The following is a 19485-nucleotide window of genomic DNA, read 5'->3' on the forward strand; positions in this document are numbered from 1 at the left end:
ACTCTTAGCCTCCGCCTCAGCCTCTCCTGGCCTCGCACCCTCTCGCTCTGTGTTGACTTCTCACTGTGCCCATGGTGGACTTTGTGTGTTCTCGGTGTTCTCTATGATTTCCTGTGTGTGTTCTGTTCTCGTTGTTTTGTCATTGTCGTGTCGCATTGTTGTCGTGTTGTGTCCCTCCATCCTCTCCTCCTCACTCTGACCCTCCCAAACCTGGCTTACACTGTGACAACTGTGACGGCGTCGCCCTCCCTCCTTCCTCCCTCTTCTCCTCCGTCCCCCCACTTACCCTTCGTGCATCCTCTCACACCCATCTTCCTCTCCTATGTCTGTGTCTGTCCATTCTGTGATGTGATCCCAGAAGACACGGACTCACCAGGTTGGACGAACTCAGGTCTGTCCCTTCTTCTTCTTCAATCTTTCTTTTCTGCCTCCTCTTCTTCTTCTCCTCTCCTACTTTTATTCAATCTGTACCCCTTCTAGGCCTTGCCCACCCCCACCCACATCCCCTCATCTCTTGTCCCGCTTTGCCTGCTTCATTAGTGCTCCTAATTGTTCTGCAGATGATGCTTCTTGCTTCTCTTGTCATTTCTTTTTGTTTTGCTGCAGAGAGACTGTGTCTATCATATTCATGCCACTGTGGTTTCTTTGCTGCAGGTGTTGACATGAGTCACTATCATTTTCTACAAAAAACGTGCCGTGTTTGTATAGCGGCAGAATTCTTCTTATTTGAACAACTCACATTTTCATAATTTCCCTAAATAAATGTTTGTTTATAATTTACGAACAAGTAACAACAACAGAAATAAATATGTTTTTTATATCTGGTTATAATTCAGCACATTTTAGCTTGGACAGAACCAGGCTAGCATTTAGTGCTAAGCTCAGCTAAGTGTCTGCTGACTCCAGCTACATATTTACTATACTCACATTAGAGGTACCAATCTTCTCATTAAACTTTAGGCATGAAGTTAATAATGATCACACTCCTAAAACTGTTCTGATCACTTTACGTATTGCCCACTTACTCACTTACTCTCCCCTAATAATTGGAGGGCTGCTTATAGAAAGGCTTGCAGTACCAACACTATTCATCTGATCTGGCTTTAAAGACCCTCACATCACAGACACGCTGAAAGCTGCAGCTCCACCCACATAGCCATTGTTTAATTCCAAATCCAATGAGCCTGAAGACCAAGTCACCACACTTTGGAGCCACACATTCACCTTAAAATCAGCTAGACAACAATAGCTGAACAAAATGTTTGGTCCAGAGATGAGGCAAAAATAAATGCTGACATTACAAGCAGTTTCCTGAATGCCTCTTACATGAAATGACCCTTTCCCTGTCATTTTTAGATACCTCAACACATGGCAGGGTGTGGGCTGTGAGAGTTTCCAGGAGCAGGGTAGTAACTGTAAACAATAAACCGAGAGAGATTGATCTTCATTCTATTGAGTTAAAGGTGGGGTAGGTAAGTTTGAGAAACCGGCTCGAGATACACTTTTTGTTATATTCCATGGAATGCTCTTAACATCCCGATAGCAATGAATATCTTAAGTGCTTTAACAAAAAATCCATAAAGAAATGTCATCTGTGGAAGCCGTAGTACTGTAAAAAGCACGACTAATCATCTGAGCCGGCCCGGCTAAAATAACTGGATGGCCTACCTGCCTGTCAGCCTTCCATCTGTGTACACACTTATCTCGTGCCCTCATTGGTCATGTGCGCGTTCGTGTGTGTTGGAGGAGGGGCTCTGTAAGGAAGTGGCAGATTTTTTCCGGCTGTGTATTTTCAAATTCTAGCGATCTCGAGCTGGTTTCTCCAAAATGACCTACCCCACCTTTAAATGAACTTTGCCTTATTCATTTGTTCTCAGCTTGTATTGCTTTTCTTTGTCTGTGTGTGTGTATGTATTTGAAGCTTAAGGCATATTGTATGTGTGCATGGCACTTGTACATGTGCATTCATCTTCACGTTATCATTGTCATCAAATGACACAAAAGTAGAGAGCAATGAGAGAATGGAGAAGCAGGTACTGCAGGAGAGTCATCATCTGGTGGTGACATGAAGCAGCAGAAAGTGTTTGTTGTAAGGTTTAGGTTAGTTCTTCTGATGCAGTGGTGTTATTACCTCAGCAGAACAAGGTTAGGCTTCTGTATTGATTATAGTGTGGTGTTTTTACACTGTAAAATTGCGCTAGCAGCAATATTAAAAAACAAAGCACAGTGCGTAAACTGAATTAAGAAAGAGATGAGAGGGGTGAAAGGACTGTGATTATTTTACAAAGCACTAAAATGAGAAAAAAACAGATTTAGCAACCTTTCAGTTTGAGCTATGAGGGATGTGTTTGCCAAATTCAGGAACATGTTCTGTTAAAGGGCAGAATCCAGAATGTTATGTAAAATGTGTCCTAACAGTGGTCACACGCAGGGGTGAAAAGTTAGGACGATTCTAAGGGCCCGTGACTGACAGGGGCCCAAACTATTTTAGAACATTAAGAAAAAAATGTTTAAGTAACCAATGTGAAATCTTTTCATAGGGCCCAAAATCCCTGGCGGCGCCTCACACGCATCGCTGAAATCTGTCTTTTCCACATGTCCAATCAGTGTCCAAGCTGTGAAGCAGGAATCAATAAATTGTCCAAACTCATTATTCTTCAGTCAATTCAAAAGAATATTCCATAACGTTAAAAGAACCTGGAATTGTGACAACTGTTTCTAAATGTAGCTTGTGTCTGTTGTGCCGCTCACCTTTACCAGTCAGTACTGTTTGTCTTTGTTAATACAGCCGACCATTCAGCTTAATCCCATTGGATCTGTCCTTGTCATAGCTCATGGCTCATAGCAGAAGCTTGTCTCTCACCATAACAGTACGTCCCCCCCCCCCCCATCAGGCCCTCCTCACTGCCTCAGCCCCCCCTCTCACAGCCCTCTGTCTCTGTGCTTAGGTATGGACATGGAGGAGAGGACCCGGCAGATGAAGCTGAAGATGAACAAGTACAAGCAGGGAGCGGGCTCCGACTCCAGACTGGAGCAGGATTACCACAAGGTAACCACACGCTCACAGACAGTAACATGAACCCACAGTGCACTGTTTGCATGGCTGCACTGTGCACAGGCCACATGGCACACTTTGCACACATGCACACATCAACATCATTCTGCGCATGTGCATTAGTGTACCACAGACAAAGTCACACAAACAAAGCACAACAGGGTTCAAAGGTTGGAGTCCACTCAATTAGCCCCACTTGTTTTTTGAAGGTCAACCAAGTAACACAAGTAATCATATGTTTGTTTTGCTTTTATTCAAATCAATATATCTGAAAAGCAGCATTCCTTTCCATAAACAATGTCTTTGTAAATCTGAAAAGTTCCCATGTTTCCCAACATTTAAAAAACAAAACATCAATCACCATAACACTGTATATATAGACTATAATAGTAGTTCATGTTTACATATTTGGATAATTGTAGTGTGCTGAGTAAATGGGACAACACCTTTGGAAAGACACTTTTGTTGCAGAAATGTCATTACTCATAGCTTTGGCCGAAGTCTCAAAACAGTTGAAGAAAATGTATTTTCTTTTCGTCATGTGGGTGAACTGAGCCTTTAAGCCTTTTGTTGTAAATGGTGAATGTGGCAGTGAGTGAGTGCAGAGTGGAGTGTTTACTACTCTGCTCTAGGAACTCCTGATGTTTAGAGAGCTCGGCCTGCAGTCTGCCCCGAGCCGTACAAGACAAACGCTCTCTGTCCAGCTCTCCTTTTAAGTCTCTGCTATTTCAACTATTGCATTTGGAGCAGCCGATGTGTTCGCTACGAGTCTATAAAAAGCCTATTATTAAAGTCTGTTGAACATTATCCTCTTTGGAAGTGAAAGTGACAAAACAATGCTCCCACTGTTATGAAACCAGACTTGTGAGTGCTTGCTCTTAAAATACAATACAACACACTTACTGTAACACTCAGTGCAGATTCTCTGGCAGAAAACATACCAATCAGAAATACACACAGGTTATGATATACACAATCCAGCTGAAACATTCTCTCAAGCCAGGATGATGCTAAGATAAGTATCCTAGCTTCCAAGGGAGTGATAGTGTAATGCTGGTTTCCACATCATACTGAATCATGCATGTCCACCAGTAATACCATAAACACATATTTTCAGCAACATATACATAGAATATCAAGTAAAATGACCTTTTGTGTATCATATTATTGAATTATAATGACAGATTATGATTATTGTTAGCTTTATCCATTTGATCTGATATGTCACTTTGCTGTAAGGCTTTACATTTCCCCGCTGAGGGATTCAAAAGGATTTCTGATTTCTGATACAGATACATTCATATTATTTAACCTATACTGCTGATTTGAATTGAAATACCTCCATGCCTATGAGACACATTTTCTTATGTTGTGAACTCCTGCAAGGTTCAACCTGCAGACTTCTACTTTCTGTCATCTTGGTTTATTGGCCTGACGTACATTCTAATCTTTCAAACGTTACCTAATACACCTTCTGTAACAACATTTTCAATAATATTGATAATCTTTACTCTTCTGACAGTTGAACTCAAAGGTCTACTTTCTCCACCCCCCCTGCATCAGGACTAGCTAAACAAGCTAAAGACATGCTAGCACTGTTTTCTTTGCGCTTAAAGGTCATACTCTGTCTTCACATCTCACATTCAAATCATTATCTCACAGTTGTAATAACCTTTTTAAAAAGAGCGTGCACTCCCAATGATAGGCCCTGTGTCTGAGTCTTCAAGTGTCTGACTGCGAGTCAAGGCCCAGAAACTCTTTTTTTTTAAATAATGTTGTATTGTTCTTGACTTCTCCTCAGCGCTCAGGCAGAGATCCCCGGGGCTCAGATAACCTGTCGGCCAAGTCATCGGACAGCGATGTAAGCGACGTGTCCGCTGTGTCGAGAACCAGTAGTGCCTCTCGGTTCAGCAGCACGAGCTACATGTCTGTCCAATCAGAAAGGCCGCAAGGAAACCGCAAAATCCGGTAAGCCGTTGAACTTTCTCTACACTCATCAAGCTGTTATCAGGAATGGACAAATCCCCCTCCACTGAGAACCTGTCTTTCTTTACATATTGCCAAGTCCACACGTTTTCAGCTTTGAAATCGTTTGCACCTGGTTGAAAGAGGAGAGTGCACCGACCTAGCCCTGTGTGTCATGTTCTCACTGCAAGAGTTCAGGTTTGGCTCCGTTTAGATCACATCTGGAACCAAACGGTGGAACTCTGCTCATTCAGGTTGTGGGGGGAAAGTTGTCCATATCTGGCAACACACACTGAAAACATACAACACATTGCATCTCTTTATGTGTTGTGTCATATCAGCAGAAATAAAGCTAGTCATTTGCATGTTGCTTTCTGTCATTTCTGTTTTCTGTTACTTTGAATCAGTCTGCTTTCGATGTGGGCTGCTCTGTGTGTCTGCGTTTGTCTTTCTTTCTCCACTGGTTGACAATATTCATGCGTTGTTTGGTTTTTCTTTCTGCTTTGCATGTCCTGCTCTGTTGCTTCTGTCTCCGTCTTCAGCCAGTCTCGGGAGGGGGATGAGCAGTTAGGAGAAGTGAGGGAGGAGGAGGAGGCGGGAGGAGGAGGAGGAGGAGGAGGAGGGGAAGGGAGAAGGGCCAGTACAGATGGGAAAGCGCAGGGGGGGAGGAAAGGGTCGGTGGGGAAGGTAGACACAGACAAGGAGCATCAGGAGGATTTGGTGGAGAAAGAAGAGGACTTGCACCAGAGGAGTATCTCAGAGACTGACCTCAGGTAACACGTGGCAGCCTCTAACTTTGGACTCCCACTAACCATGATTCAGACCTGAAGACCCCCCCCTGCCTTCTGCACGTTCATACAACAGTGCACAAAGCAGAGTGTGGTGACTATCCTCCACCCTTCACTCTTGATAACTGTGGTCCTGCTTACCCTTACCAATACTAAAGTAGAGTAGTAGTGCTGAGCTGACAACAGTTTGGTAAGCCATGCAGCCTGTTCACACATTACATTATTAAATAGTAATTATGTTTTATAACTTTTTTCTAGTGTTAGCATTACATGAACCTATGATTTATAGGAAATAATGGCTTCCTTTAATCGTTCGATTTCCAAATGAAGTCTACCATATTTGCTTGTAATCCACAGACCTTAATGTCAACGGATTACATTAATGCTTTTTTGTGACTTTGGTCAAAAGAGTGTTACTATTGACATTGGGGTCCATGGATACTAGCCAAGAGATTCCCTATGAAGGGATATGCTGCTGTTACTTCTTTAACAGCACAATACAATACAGGCAAACGGAGGTCAATCAAAATTCCTATTTCTTTTGGGGGTACATCAAAGGCCCATTACAATAACAACGCTTTGATTTCTCCAATGATCCTCTTGTTGCAAAGAGTCTGTCTGATACCACTATGGTTAGCTTTGCCTTCTGGAAGGAAATCATTTAGCTCAGAGATTTTAATTATGCATTTATATTATAACACGTGGCATGACAAAATATGTCTTGATTGTAATGAAATCGCACATACTGTACATGACTAAATACATGTATGGAAATCTTCACATTTGAAGTTGATGCATGTGTGGTTCTCACATATTAAAACTATATTTAACGGAGCACTCTTTTATTGTAGCCTCAAGAGAGTATGAGTGCAGTGCAAGTATTAAAAAGTATGTCAAGAGCAAAGTCAAGAACAAATTGACTTGGAATCCCATAGTAGCATAACTGCTTAGCCAGCTAATAAGAAGTCTTCACGAGCAAATCACTTTCACAGCAGGATCCGAGTTAGTGCTTCCGCCCACAGTAAGACTGCTCAGTGTCTGTTTGGACTTGAGAGAAAACACATTAAGATAAAAGCTTCACACTCTTGTGGGATTAACGCTGCACCAGTGTGCGCGCTCTGATTAAGAAAATGCATCCCACATGTGGAGGCCTAATGTAGCAGAAAGGTCCACTCAAGTGTGTTCAGACACTTCATAGAACACATATAGGAACAGTGTAAAGTTCAAATCCAGAGACAGTGTTTATCTATTGAGGCTGCAGTCTGCATTGCTTTACTGTCTGTCAGTGCTGCTCAGTGCTGGGATGCGTGTCAGTGTTTTGTCTGTATGTCTGTCTGCATTTGTTACATGCTCTCTGAATCCTACAGTGTCACACTGCACCTGCAACCTATCAACCCTAACCCCCCCCCCCCCCCCCCCCCCCCCCCACCCCCACATTCCTCCTCGACCTGCCAAGGACACTTCTCTCTGTGTGTAACACCACAACCCTCATTCATAGACCGTCAGCCAACAACCGGCTCACTTTCAATCAGTCACTGGAAACTAAAATAAATGTGATTAAAATAACGGCATGGCAGAGAATTTCTGAAGAAATATTGAAATGAAGTTACGCAATTCCTATTTCAAACTATATGCTCCTTCTCTGCTGAAAGTGAGCTGGATTGGTTGGCTTTTAACATGCTGAGAACTCTTATATGTGTGATCTACCCTAATTCCTTCATGACAGCTACAGTATAAATCTATAACATACTGACTTCTTAAAATAGCTCCAAATAAATCAAATGATCAATAGTAATTGAAGGTATTTAGACAGAAAGTTTGGCTTAATTACTTTACCAAATAATAATGTCTGTAAACAGTTGAAACAGTTGAAACAGTGAAACGTGGTTGCTAAGCAGCAGTATTTCAAAAGTTTGGATCATGCATTTCCCTTCAGATATCAATACACACGTTATTAAACCTTACTTTGGATGCTCCTTATGATTTGGTTGTGGGTGGTATGAACAGTTATTAAAGCAATCACTGTGATGGACACAGACGAGCAAGATTATTGCATAAGAATAAATATAATATGCACTCTTATTATTATTATACGCTCAGTGATTCTTCAACTCTACCGCCCATTCAACCTTAAAAAGGAAATATAAAACAGTTCAATAAATGAATCCAGTCCCTCTCTTTAATGAAACATTGTGTCAAATATGAATGAGATAAGAGCTGAAACAATTTGAATTATTGATGCATCATTTAGTAATACATGTAGTTCTCTTTGGGTTTTAAACTGTTGGTTGAACCAAAATATATGTTACTTTAGGCCTTGGTAAAAATCTAATGTCCATCATAGATCCACAAGAAATTAAATGCTTGAGAAAATAATGAACAGACTAATATAAAATTAAAAAAATTTGCCCCAGCCGTTACCAAGGTTTTCAAGTACAAATGGTTTCAGCGATCTGTTGGACAACAGAATGCTAGAACTGCCCCGATAAAAAACACAATTAAACTAATTACAAAGTAATGACCACCTTATAAAAGTGTCAGAGCCACAGATCTCAGTTCTATAACACAGAGTAGGATCCCTGAGGTAGACAACATATAGATTGTTGTATCTACGTCATAAACTTAAACAGTATGATCTGTCTGTATGTTCTGAGATAACAAAAGGGACTTTTATTTTCCATGTACTGTTATGTAAGCTCTGCCAGTGACGACATTCACATCAGCCTGTACAATGAACTTAAACAGTTGGCATAGCCTTATTATAAGAGCCTGTCAATACTGAAAGCAATCAATACTGTATAGGAGTCAGGAAGTTGCTGTGCAAAGGATAAGATGCTACCTGCCTCCAGTGATAAAAGGTTCATTCAGCGCTGCGCTTATCTCTGCGAGAAAGCAACAGAGTCAAGTGATTCGGCAGAAACATCGCTACTAGCTGCATTTACTTATGACTCATCTTCTATGTATTGAGGTCACAGTGTAAATATGCATCTGCTGCACATTAAGCAGTCCTGTTCACATAGGCCCTGTGTGCGAACACAATGATAGCCACATGAGCGCTCTCACAGCTCAGAGAGCCACACGCTCTGAGCGGACGCTGTGTCCAGCCGTCCACAGGATGTAAGGAGCTTTCCATCAGCACTTTTAAATCCCACATCACCTCTACTCCTCCATGTCTCTTTCATCAAATACTGTTGCCTGGGTAATGGCTCATTCATGCGAGGGAGAGTAAAGACTGGTGCTTTGAAGGACAAGGGCTGATCACTTCCAAAAAGCAGGAGCCCCACCTCATTCAATACCAGCCTGTCTAGTGAGAGGCCTGTATCTGATGAGAACTTCACCATGAGCTTTAATTAATCACTTCAGTCCCTGACAAAAAGAATCTTCAGAATTGTGTTGACGGGCATGAACGCATGCTAATGCTGTGGTCTGGGCACAGTTGCCATGGTAACACGTTGTTCTGCCTCACCTGATGAAGAAGCAGTGATCTCTTCTGTGAAAGGCGAACAAGATGAGGATACATGTCTGAGAGGATAGGAAGCACCTCGCATGACTTTACATTTACATACAGCGCTTTTGGTGCAGCCATAAAAACAGCATCAGTTTTTTCCTTGTTGGGTAATAAAAAGGGCCCGCTAAGAGGTTCATTAAAACATATAACTGCATTTTGTTTGGCAGTCGTATGTTGAGGTTAACAGGACTATTTCTCGCATGTAAACATCATGTGACCACATTTAAATTACAATACTTTAGGGCTAGTCAAAAAGAGAATATTGCGTCTATCACAATGTTCAAATACCAGCAACTGAACTGAGTTAAAGCAATATTTACATCATACTAGACCATGCTTGATGGGAAATTGTCTAAGGCTCAACCAAAACAAGAACATATTGTACCTAAAATGGTGTACCTTGTTTTAAGTCAAACAGGAGCCAAAAACACATTTACCTCAAAGGTTGCCTCATACCAATCCCTACTAATGGGCTCAAATCAAATCAAATCAAGTTTTATTTATATAGCACATTTTTAAAACGATTTTTGGTCGAGCCAAAGTGCTGTACATGCAATAAAAACACTTTACTACAATAGCAAACAGAAAACAACAAATGACAACAGCAAAAATAAAAATCACACACAGGGAAATGTAGAAGGCCAGAGAGAAGAAGTGAGTCTTAAGTGTAGATTTAAAAACCCCTAGGGTCTGGGCCGACCTCACATGGAGGGGCAGAGTGTTCCAGAGCCTAGGGTCAGCTGCTGCCAAGGCACATTTTGCCCAAATAAAATACTGTTATACAATATAATATACTAAATATAAATACTTGTAATCAAGTATTACAAGTACTTTTATTATGATTATACAAGTACTAATACAATATACTAGTACTATATTACAATATACTAGTACTAGTATATTGTGATATATATTGATATTAAGATATGGAAGGACCATTATCTGGATCGAAGACTAAAGGCAACATGGTACCAACACTTTTACACGCAAACATATGTTTCCTGCTTTTCCTTAGGAACATCTTGGCCTAGATGAAAATGCATTGGCGAGCGATCTGCATGATGAGGACACTGTGTTCTTTGGGCTGAGGTTGAAAATCCCTGTAGAGTCCCAGTTTTCCAAACAGGCACATGTATACATAGAGACTCTGCCAAGCCCTGTCCTGAGGGAGGGGATACAGTAATTAGAGGAGGTGTTAGAGGAACACTGAGGAGATGCTGGTACATTTATGTTCATCGTACATTTAAGTGACAGCTCATTCACAAGCCATAGTCCGGTGGCACTATGCCCGAGGGGGAGCAACTATTATTTGTTGCTTTATTTGTCATCTAGATTACCATCAAATTGACATTTATTAGCTGTTTCAAAAAACATTACAGCTGTCCCAACACTTTTCAAATTAAAGGTGGGGTATGTAATTTATTTCAGAAACACTTTCTGTTATATTCCATGGAATGCTCTTAACATCCCGATAGCAATGAATATATTAAATGCTTTGACAATAAATACATTAAAAAATGTAATCTGTGGAAGCCGTAGTACTGTAAAAAGCACGACCAATCATCTGAGCCGGCCCGGCTAAAATAACTGGATGGCCTACCTGCCTGTCAGCCTTCCCTCTGTGCACAAACTTATCTCGTGCCCTCATTGGTCATGTGCGCATTCGTGTGTGTTGGAGGAGGGGCTCTGTAAGGAAGTGGCAGATTTTTTCCGGTTGTGTATTTTCAAATTCTAGCGCACTCGAGCTGGTTTCTCCAAAATTACATACCCCACCTTTAATGTATGACTTAAATTACAGTGCACATGTGTATGATTCAAAAACACTATAATACATCTACTGTTGATAGTATAATTCATCCATAGCCTTCAGTCAATTCAACATTTTTAACAGTCCTTAAAATAAACCGGCAATCAATGCCTAAAATTGTGTAAAATCTTTAATAAATCAATGTTTTCCCTTATGTAATAAGTGGCTGATCATGTAACGGTGATCCCTTCAAAGGTTTCCACTGCATAACATATTTTAGAAAATGTGTGCTCCAAACTAAATGTATTTGTAAGGTTCTGAACAATCTCTGTGCTTATCCATATTAAACTCAGCGGGCAGTAATCTGCCGAGGACACAATTTCATTTCATTTCAAACCTTTATTTATCCAGGTTGTATCCCATTGAGATCATTGACCTCTTTTTCAAGGGAGACCTGCTCAAGTAGGTTCCACATGAAACATTAAAAACATAAACAGAACAACAAAAGGACATCATACATTAGCATTACAGGGATTACAATTTACATACTATCCACATGCACAGGTACCAACAGCTTCCGATTGAGTAGCATCCAACCGAGCTTTAAAAACATTTAGTGGCACCAGATTGCTCAGTTTCCATTTTAATTGCAGACTATTCCAGGACAGTGGAGCTGCGCATCTAAATGCTATCTTCCCTAAGACAGTCCTAGCAGTTGGCACATTTAATAAAACCATAGCATGCGATCTCATGCAGTAGCCATTTACAATTCGCCGTGAGATCAGGGAGCAGATGTAGGATGGAAGTTGGCCCTGTCCTCCTGACCTTGCCGCTGTGCTTTGATTCGATGCAATAGGAGAGGCAGTATTGTCACTGTGTCCACCACATGAAATGCAGCCTCACTGTGATGACAGTGAAAGAGCATATTTTAGAATGTCACATGCACCTTGCGACCTGTGGCGTCGTCTGGAGTCGAGGCGCTTGAAGTGTGCTTCAAAGCTCCCCCGCTGCATTAACTGATCAAAGGCACTAATCCTCCCAATAAGCATTCAATATTTATGTATTAAAGTACAGACTGAGCCATAACAGAACCCTTTGGCATTTGAACTGGCATAAACAAAGGGCTTTATACTTCAGGCTGAGGCTCACAGCTGTCTTATAACACCAGCAGCTGAAGACCAAAACACTGTAGTACATATAAACATCCAACACACGGTGTTTAGGACAGGACTTTCCTTAGAAATCAAAGGTGGCAGTGCACAATGTTCTTGTCACCAGTGAAAACATCAAAAACTTGTACACTCGTGAAATATATGGTTGCAAATATTTTTGTATAATTGAACTGCCTGAGAACATGAGCTGCTCTGTCTCTCTTGCAGCATAGAGCTTCAAAACACAGCGGCCAGACCACGAATGGTAGATTTATACGTGCTTAGTGCTAAACCTCCATCTAACTTGAACATTTCAATTAAAAGCATCACTAACCTTCAATGTCAAGGTAATGCGATTTCCCTGCCTGCACTTGAACCCCTATTACAATGCCAGACATAATCTTTATTAAATACTAATCATTTTCTTAATTCTAATACAATGGAGTCGAACACTAATGTCTAATATATGAAAGAGCAGAATCTGAAGGAGCTAATTGAAGTAATTGATGGAGTCCGCATTGATTCCTTTCCCATTTTAGTCAGCATGCCTCTCCACGAGTTGTCTTTATAAGACCGTCACATGGTGGAGGTCAGACACTCTAATGAATGAATAGTAGCCTGAGGGCGCTACACGTAACTCATCCCATTAACAATGCAGAGCCTATGATACAGAATGTAATTTGTCTCTAAAAGATAACTTAACTAGCAGAGCTAAAATAAGACCCTAATTTGGACCCTGTCCTATTTCCCTTCAAAGAGGGAGAGCTGGAGGACAATGTTGAAGACAGAACACTTTTCTTTAAAGTACGTCATGACTGGTGCAGAGAAGTGGCCTTGTTTCTATTTATGAAGAAAAGTAAGAAATCCTTAAAGTGTATTCTAGGTTGAATGTAGATGAACCAATACTTAGAAACTAAGTCATCCTAATGCTTGAGAATCGTTTAATGTGAACTATTTCAATTGAAATGAATGGTTTCTTTGTAAATTGGTCAGACTTTTCAAAAACGTAATTGGACATAACAAAACAGGTCCACATTGAAGACACAACCTACACATATTTAAAGGTATGTGGAGTTTTTGAAAGCTAGTGATTTGGAGCAAAGTTGCAACACTTTGTTCTTGTACATCATGTACATACAAGGGAAGTAGATGAAGACTGAGCAAGAGAACATGGATGTTGGAATTGTAGCTCAAAAACCATATAGAAGTTTTTTTAGCAAGGAAGAATGTACATTCAACATGTATTTTAGCCCTCCATGTATTTTAGCCCTCCATGTATTTTAGCCCTCCAAACTAGGACTGAGTGGAAACAATGAAAGGCCATAGGGCAACTACAGTAGTTTATGTACTTTAACAGGTGTTCCAAAAATGTCAATACAGTACTCGACAAGTATTTATCCTGGAGTTCAACATTGTATCCCACAAACAGTCTGAACTTTTTTGCAAACTTGAAATCTTGCTCGTGGTGCACAACAAAGTAAGCACTACATACGTATGTGTCATGAATCAAAGGGTATCCGGAGAGCGCCAAAGCTATATTGCAAAAATGTTTGAAGTATACATTTGTGTATACCCCATGTGATTCGAATACACTACGGATTTTCAAATGGCTTCTTCCATGGCCTCTGCTGCACACTTTCACTTCGTCTCATACAAAAAGGGCGCCTGTAGTTTTCCTGTTGACGAACCGAACCAAAAATATAATCCTTAGTGGAGGTGAACATGTTGTACTAGAATAATACTGCTGCAATTATCCAGAGCTAACAGACAAACAATAACGAGCTTAAAGACCACGCACTTTGTCCTAATCGCAATAAACATCTTGCAGTTCTCCTGTGTGTAGAGATCACAAACGCTGACTGTAGAGGAATGTGGTGAATGGAACACAACACAACACAGCACTATCACAGGTCAAGATAACAAAGCTATTAAAGTTGAGTATGTTATAGTGGATCTTTTACTGAAGGAACAATCTCTTACAATATTCAGGCCATGCACTTTAAACCCTCAGCTATACTGTAAGTCATGAACTCCTGAACCTGAACTCTGTCCTTCTCTCCTTTTCACCCCACGCCTTCTCATCTCCTGTCCTCTCTCCTATCCTTTCCTCTCCTCTCCTCCTGTTTCCTCCTCCATCATCTCTCCTTTCACATCCTCTCCTCTTGCCCTGTCCTTCTCCTCTCTGTCCTCATCCTGCTGACCCCCCCCCCCTGTCAATGGCGCTGGCTGACAGTGACTTTGCATCCAAAATGAAAAACAGGCAGATGGGCTCGACGGGCGCGGTCAACATGACCAAGAGCACAAGCCTTAGCGGCGACATGTGTAACCTGGAGAAGACGGACGGCAGCCAGTCGGACACGGCGGTGGGCACGGTAGGCACCGACGAGAAGAAGAGGCGCTCCAGCATTGGTGCCAAAATGCAGGCCATGGTCGGCATGTCGCGCAAGAGCCGGAGCACCTCTCAGCTCAGCCAAACAGGTAGGACATGCCATGTTCTGTGTGTGTTCATATGTTCGGTCCGTGTGCGTTTTTTGTTATATGTGCTGAATATTGGGCTCTAATACTATTGCTCTCTCTTCCTTTTCCCCGCTTTATTCCTTTTCAGGAGATGGAGATGGCAGCATTCAATATTCTCTTTTTCTTCTAGGTAACAACTCTCCTGGAAATGTGTCTTTCTGTCTTTTTCCCTCCCTGTTTTTTCTTCCTTATTTCTTTACTGCAGTTGTGTTTATTTGCTGCATAACGCTGATTATTTATTGTGCTTTGGCAATATTATACACTACATTTCTTTGTGGCGGATCACATTTTGTCACCTTACTCATGTTTTGAAGCTCTCTGAATGATTTGTACATGTAAAACACTTCCTCAAACTGTGGCCATGTGCACTTGTTTGTATATGTTTCCTTGAGTGCATGTGAGAGTGTGTGCAGATGTGCGATATAGACAGGACGTGGGATTGTGTTGTTGCTGAATGCCACAATATGCAATTACTTTTAATACATTTTCAATGTCGACTTGAGAGGGTCTGAGCTGTGTAGGCATATGCTACAGTAGCTAGACAATGTGAAGAACGTGCATGTGGCAATGTCTCTGTTCATGAGGTCAGTCGATTGGTCCACTTCAACTCACCCGCAGCTCTCTGGCGCTTCATCAACTTGTTTATTCTGCCTTGAAGTGGTCACTTGTCATTTCTACAGATCTGCACTCTCTGGCTAGACAGAGTTTCAGAGGAATGGGGAGATGATGGACACATGTATGGTGAGGTGTCATAAGGTGAGCAAGAGGTGAGCACTCGTGAGTTGACTTGCACATGGGCTGCTGCCTTAACTCTGCGGGTTAGTTATTTGGAATGGTTTCTCATAACATCTACAGCAGTTTTCTGTGGTATTTACGTATGGCATATAGCAGTTTTTGTGTTGTTGACTACTAATGATGCTCATGTTGCTGAATAAGTTAACTCTTCTTCTGGAGTCTATTTTTGGGAACAACTCACATTCGTTCAGATTTTTATGTTAAGATACACATTTTGAGTTTCACAGGAACAAAGTTACACACACGCACACACTCCTTCCCCATGCAGGCAGACGCAGCACTAACTGAGTATCCTGGAGCTATTAATATTTCACTCTAAGTGCATCAGATGGAGTTTGTGAGAGCGTGCAATGCATACATCTGCCTTTCTATATCTGTGTTTGGTTCTGCACCAGCACAAACACTGCCAAGCTGCCTTTTGCCCTACTTCGCTGTGTGTTATCCTGAGAGGCTCATCTCCCGCTTGAAGGGTGCATTCAAAGGATGGTCGATTTTAAGAGACTGCTCGACTTTTTGTGTGCACTGCCAAGTGCCGCGGGTGGGGGGGGCAGATCAGCCAAGCGGCACTACTCTGGCTCTGACAGAAACAGGTTTGTCAGATGAAATGTATGTGCTCCCAGGTGGCCGGCCTGCAGGAGTGTGTACACAGTTTGCAGCTCTAGTCCTCGGTAAAAGCTACTTGATTTTTCAGGAAATACAAATGTATCGTTATGTCAGAATAATGTTTGGAGTATATAACAGTCACAACTGAATATGCTTACTGGAATAACGACTCACTACATCCACAATTCAGGACTTGAGACTGGGTGCAAGTGGGCACTACAGACCACAAGAGAGAGTAGATTGTACATGTCCTCACACCTGTGGATTCAGCGTAACAGGTAACAGCATTTGATAACAACCTAGTCGTTTTGGATGCAGAATGGAGACTCTACCAGATTCATGATTGAGTTCATGTGGCTTTAATCATACAGACACAAACACACTGCTTAAAGAGGCACAGCACAGTAACACACATAAGGCGCTTTCACACCAAGTACTTTTCCCAGGAATAGTTCCCCGGAAATCTTTACTTCCTAACTATCTAGTAAATCGCGTTCACACCGGAATAAATCCCTGACGCAGGATTAGGCAAATGAAGCCGCTGACGTCACTTCGTCTTCTTCTGCTTTGGGTTTACTGGCAGGCCGCAAACAACTTCATGGCATATACTGCCACCCGAAGTCCCCGGCCGGAAGTCCCCGGAGTTGGGGACTGGCTTCAGTAGAAGCTGCTGGGACTCCCAGCAGCTTCTACTGAAGCCTTCCGAGTAAATCACCAGAACGCCGACACCTCCTCATCTCCACCGCTCCCATGTTTTCTTATGTGTTGCCATAAGTTAGTCTCTCTCCGTTGGTGCGCTGGGCTAATGCTAATAATGCTAATGCGTGCAAATACAATGGCGGCTTCACAAAACTTTTCCGAGTTTTACGGGGCGTGGTTTGCAATTCACCCAGCCAATCAGAAATTGGAACCTTTTCCTCCCCAGGAAAGTACCACCTCTTTAGCAGGGACTAAAAAGGGGTGAAAAGGTTCGCAAAAAAAAGTGCTAGTTCCAGATCTTTTTGGTGTGAACGCAAAATCCCAGGAACTATCGGAAATATTCCTGGGAAAAGTACTCCGGTGTGAAAGCGCCTATTGTCTAAACAAAGCAACTGTCCTGTTGTTTTAACCTTCATCCCAATCATTCATTTAATACTGGGTATCTGCAAATAACAAGTCATGATCCGATACTTGTATCTGCTCAGATTCAAATGCTGCACAGCATACACTTCAGTTCAGAAAAATATTTTTTGCCTGCCTGTTCTTTAAAGTTTTCTAGTTTTCAGTTTTTTAAGAAAATGATAGCAAAGACTAAAAGAACAATCCCTGTCTATGATCCTTTTTTCTTAAGCCTTAATTGCCTAATTACCTGGATTTTCGTTGAGTTGTGCATATTTTGCGTGAATTACAAAAATGACTTTTGTTTACTTTGTGCTGCAGACTTTTGTTGCACGTGGCGTGGTGTGTGCACATACATGTTCTAAATAACAAATGTAATAGTTTCATACCGCAATTTAGTATAATTTATGGTGTAGGCAGAGGAGAAAAAATAGATGCAGGTCAAGCTTGTTCAATATAGCGGATCAATTGAACAAATACTTTGATTGGCCATCCCTAACATCTGTAAAATAAATTATTAACTTTTTTAATCACTAATAAATTAGGTTATTTTTATGAAGAAATATAATTATAAAAAATGCGGTTGCTGACCAACAGAAATGAGTTATGAAAATTCATTTGGGAAAAAAACAAGCCTATGCATGTGCTTGTTTAAGCGCTTTATTGATCATCATATGCAAGCTGAAACATCAATTTGATTTATTACGCTCAATTGTCCCACCCACCAGTCAGCAGTCTCTGCTCCCTGCTACAATATGTTTAGGCTCCATAAAGAGAGGCTTTATTCCCAAAACACCCCCAGCCCAACTGCTGCTACCCAGCCGAGTCAGCTGAAACCAGACAATCACAATCAAATCCTGCAGCTTATTGAAAACACATCTCCATGCATTAATCCGTGCATTCTTCTGCTTTTACATTGGCATCTCAAAAATCTGCATGCTTGCTCTGTCTATAAACGCCGGTGCTTTTACTATCTATGCTACTTATGCAAAATGGAGAGATTGTCATAAAATGGTATGCTGATACAGATGTTGTCAGCATTTTACAGTATTGACCCGCAGCTCACATTTATCAGTTCACTTATTGGCTGTGCCGTGGTGCATTCTTATGTCAGCTTAAAGGTGCCTTCTTTTTAAACACATCAGCATTTTACACAAACACACACATCTCTTTTGAATGTTTTAACAAACTGTAAACAACATGTATTATGAACTGCATTTATGCTGTCTATAGTTTTTGAAATATGTATCACATGGCGTGCATGGGGTGATCTTCTCTGCTTTTACATAGAACATGTCGTCATGGATAATGAATAGGTAGGCTGTGTCTCTTATACAACACTGCAGATATATTTGTTTTTCTACCATCTTTTCACACAGCTAGAAGCATTCTACCTGATATTACATTTCGCTTTCCCCATATTAAGTTGTCCCAGAATATTAGAAAGTCAACAATGCAGAAAGAAATAGAAATTGGGCCATGCCAGCTGTGATATAGAAATAAGAAAAAGATGGAATCAGTGTTGAGGGTTTCTGAGTATGTGGTAGAATACATTGTCAGTAGCATCTAGTTTCCTCTCCCCTGGGTGCAGCCTTGAGCATTAACATGATTCTTCTTACGCCCTACTTTTCTCTACCTGACCCTGAAAGAAGCTCATAATTTGAAACAAATGTGTCACTCACATGCATTTCACTCCATTGATTTTATAAATAGATATTTTAGTTATTTTTAATAATGGTGTTCCATGGTAGCATTTGCTTTAAAGGTTACATGTCTGCAACCTGGTAAATCACTGTCCTAGTTTTGCTTCTGAGAAATGATGAAGATTGATCAGATTTATTTAAGCTTCAATGCACTACCTGACACCTCGATCACACTGCTAGGAAGCTGTTAGTGATGGATACATGTCTTGTATGTGAGCGTGTATGCTTCTATTCCTATTCCTATTCCGCTGCGAGGCTCCACTAGCACCCCCCCCCCCTCCCCCGTCGACGACGACACTCGGGAAACAGAGGGCCTCAGCATATAACTTTGCAACTGATCATTTTGTGGGTGAGGAGTTAGTTCATACAGGATGAATCCAGGTTCCCTTTATTGATGAATGTATAACTTTACTAAGAGGGTGTATGTATGCCACCTACAGTAACTTACTGAGCCTAGAGTTGCTATATGTATACAGAACAACGCATTGGCTGTCCCCTCCCTGCCCCTCCTCTCCCCCCCCCCCCCCCCCCCCCCTCTCCCCTTTCCCCTACACC

General features: G+C 41.5%; 1 protein-coding gene across 1 annotated transcript in view; it reads left to right on the plus strand.

Moving 5' to 3' along the window:
* Window positions 1-19485, plus strand: part of LOC117480590 (regulating synaptic membrane exocytosis protein 4-like) — a 102734-nt gene that overhangs the window by 68151 nt on the left and 15098 nt on the right. The window contains exons 19-21 of the mRNA XM_034127953.1: window positions 2949-3049; window positions 4857-5023; window positions 14475-14692. Coding sequence (XP_033983844.1) covers window positions 2949-3049; window positions 4857-5023; window positions 14475-14692 — 486 coding nt within the window. The remainder of the gene's footprint in view (window positions 1-2948; window positions 3050-4856; window positions 5024-14474; window positions 14693-19485) is intronic.

This window comes from Trematomus bernacchii, unplaced genomic scaffold (genome assembly GCF_902827165.1).
Source record: "Trematomus bernacchii unplaced genomic scaffold, fTreBer1.1, whole genome shotgun sequence".
Taxonomy (NCBI): domain Eukaryota; kingdom Metazoa; phylum Chordata; class Actinopteri; order Perciformes; family Nototheniidae; genus Trematomus; species Trematomus bernacchii.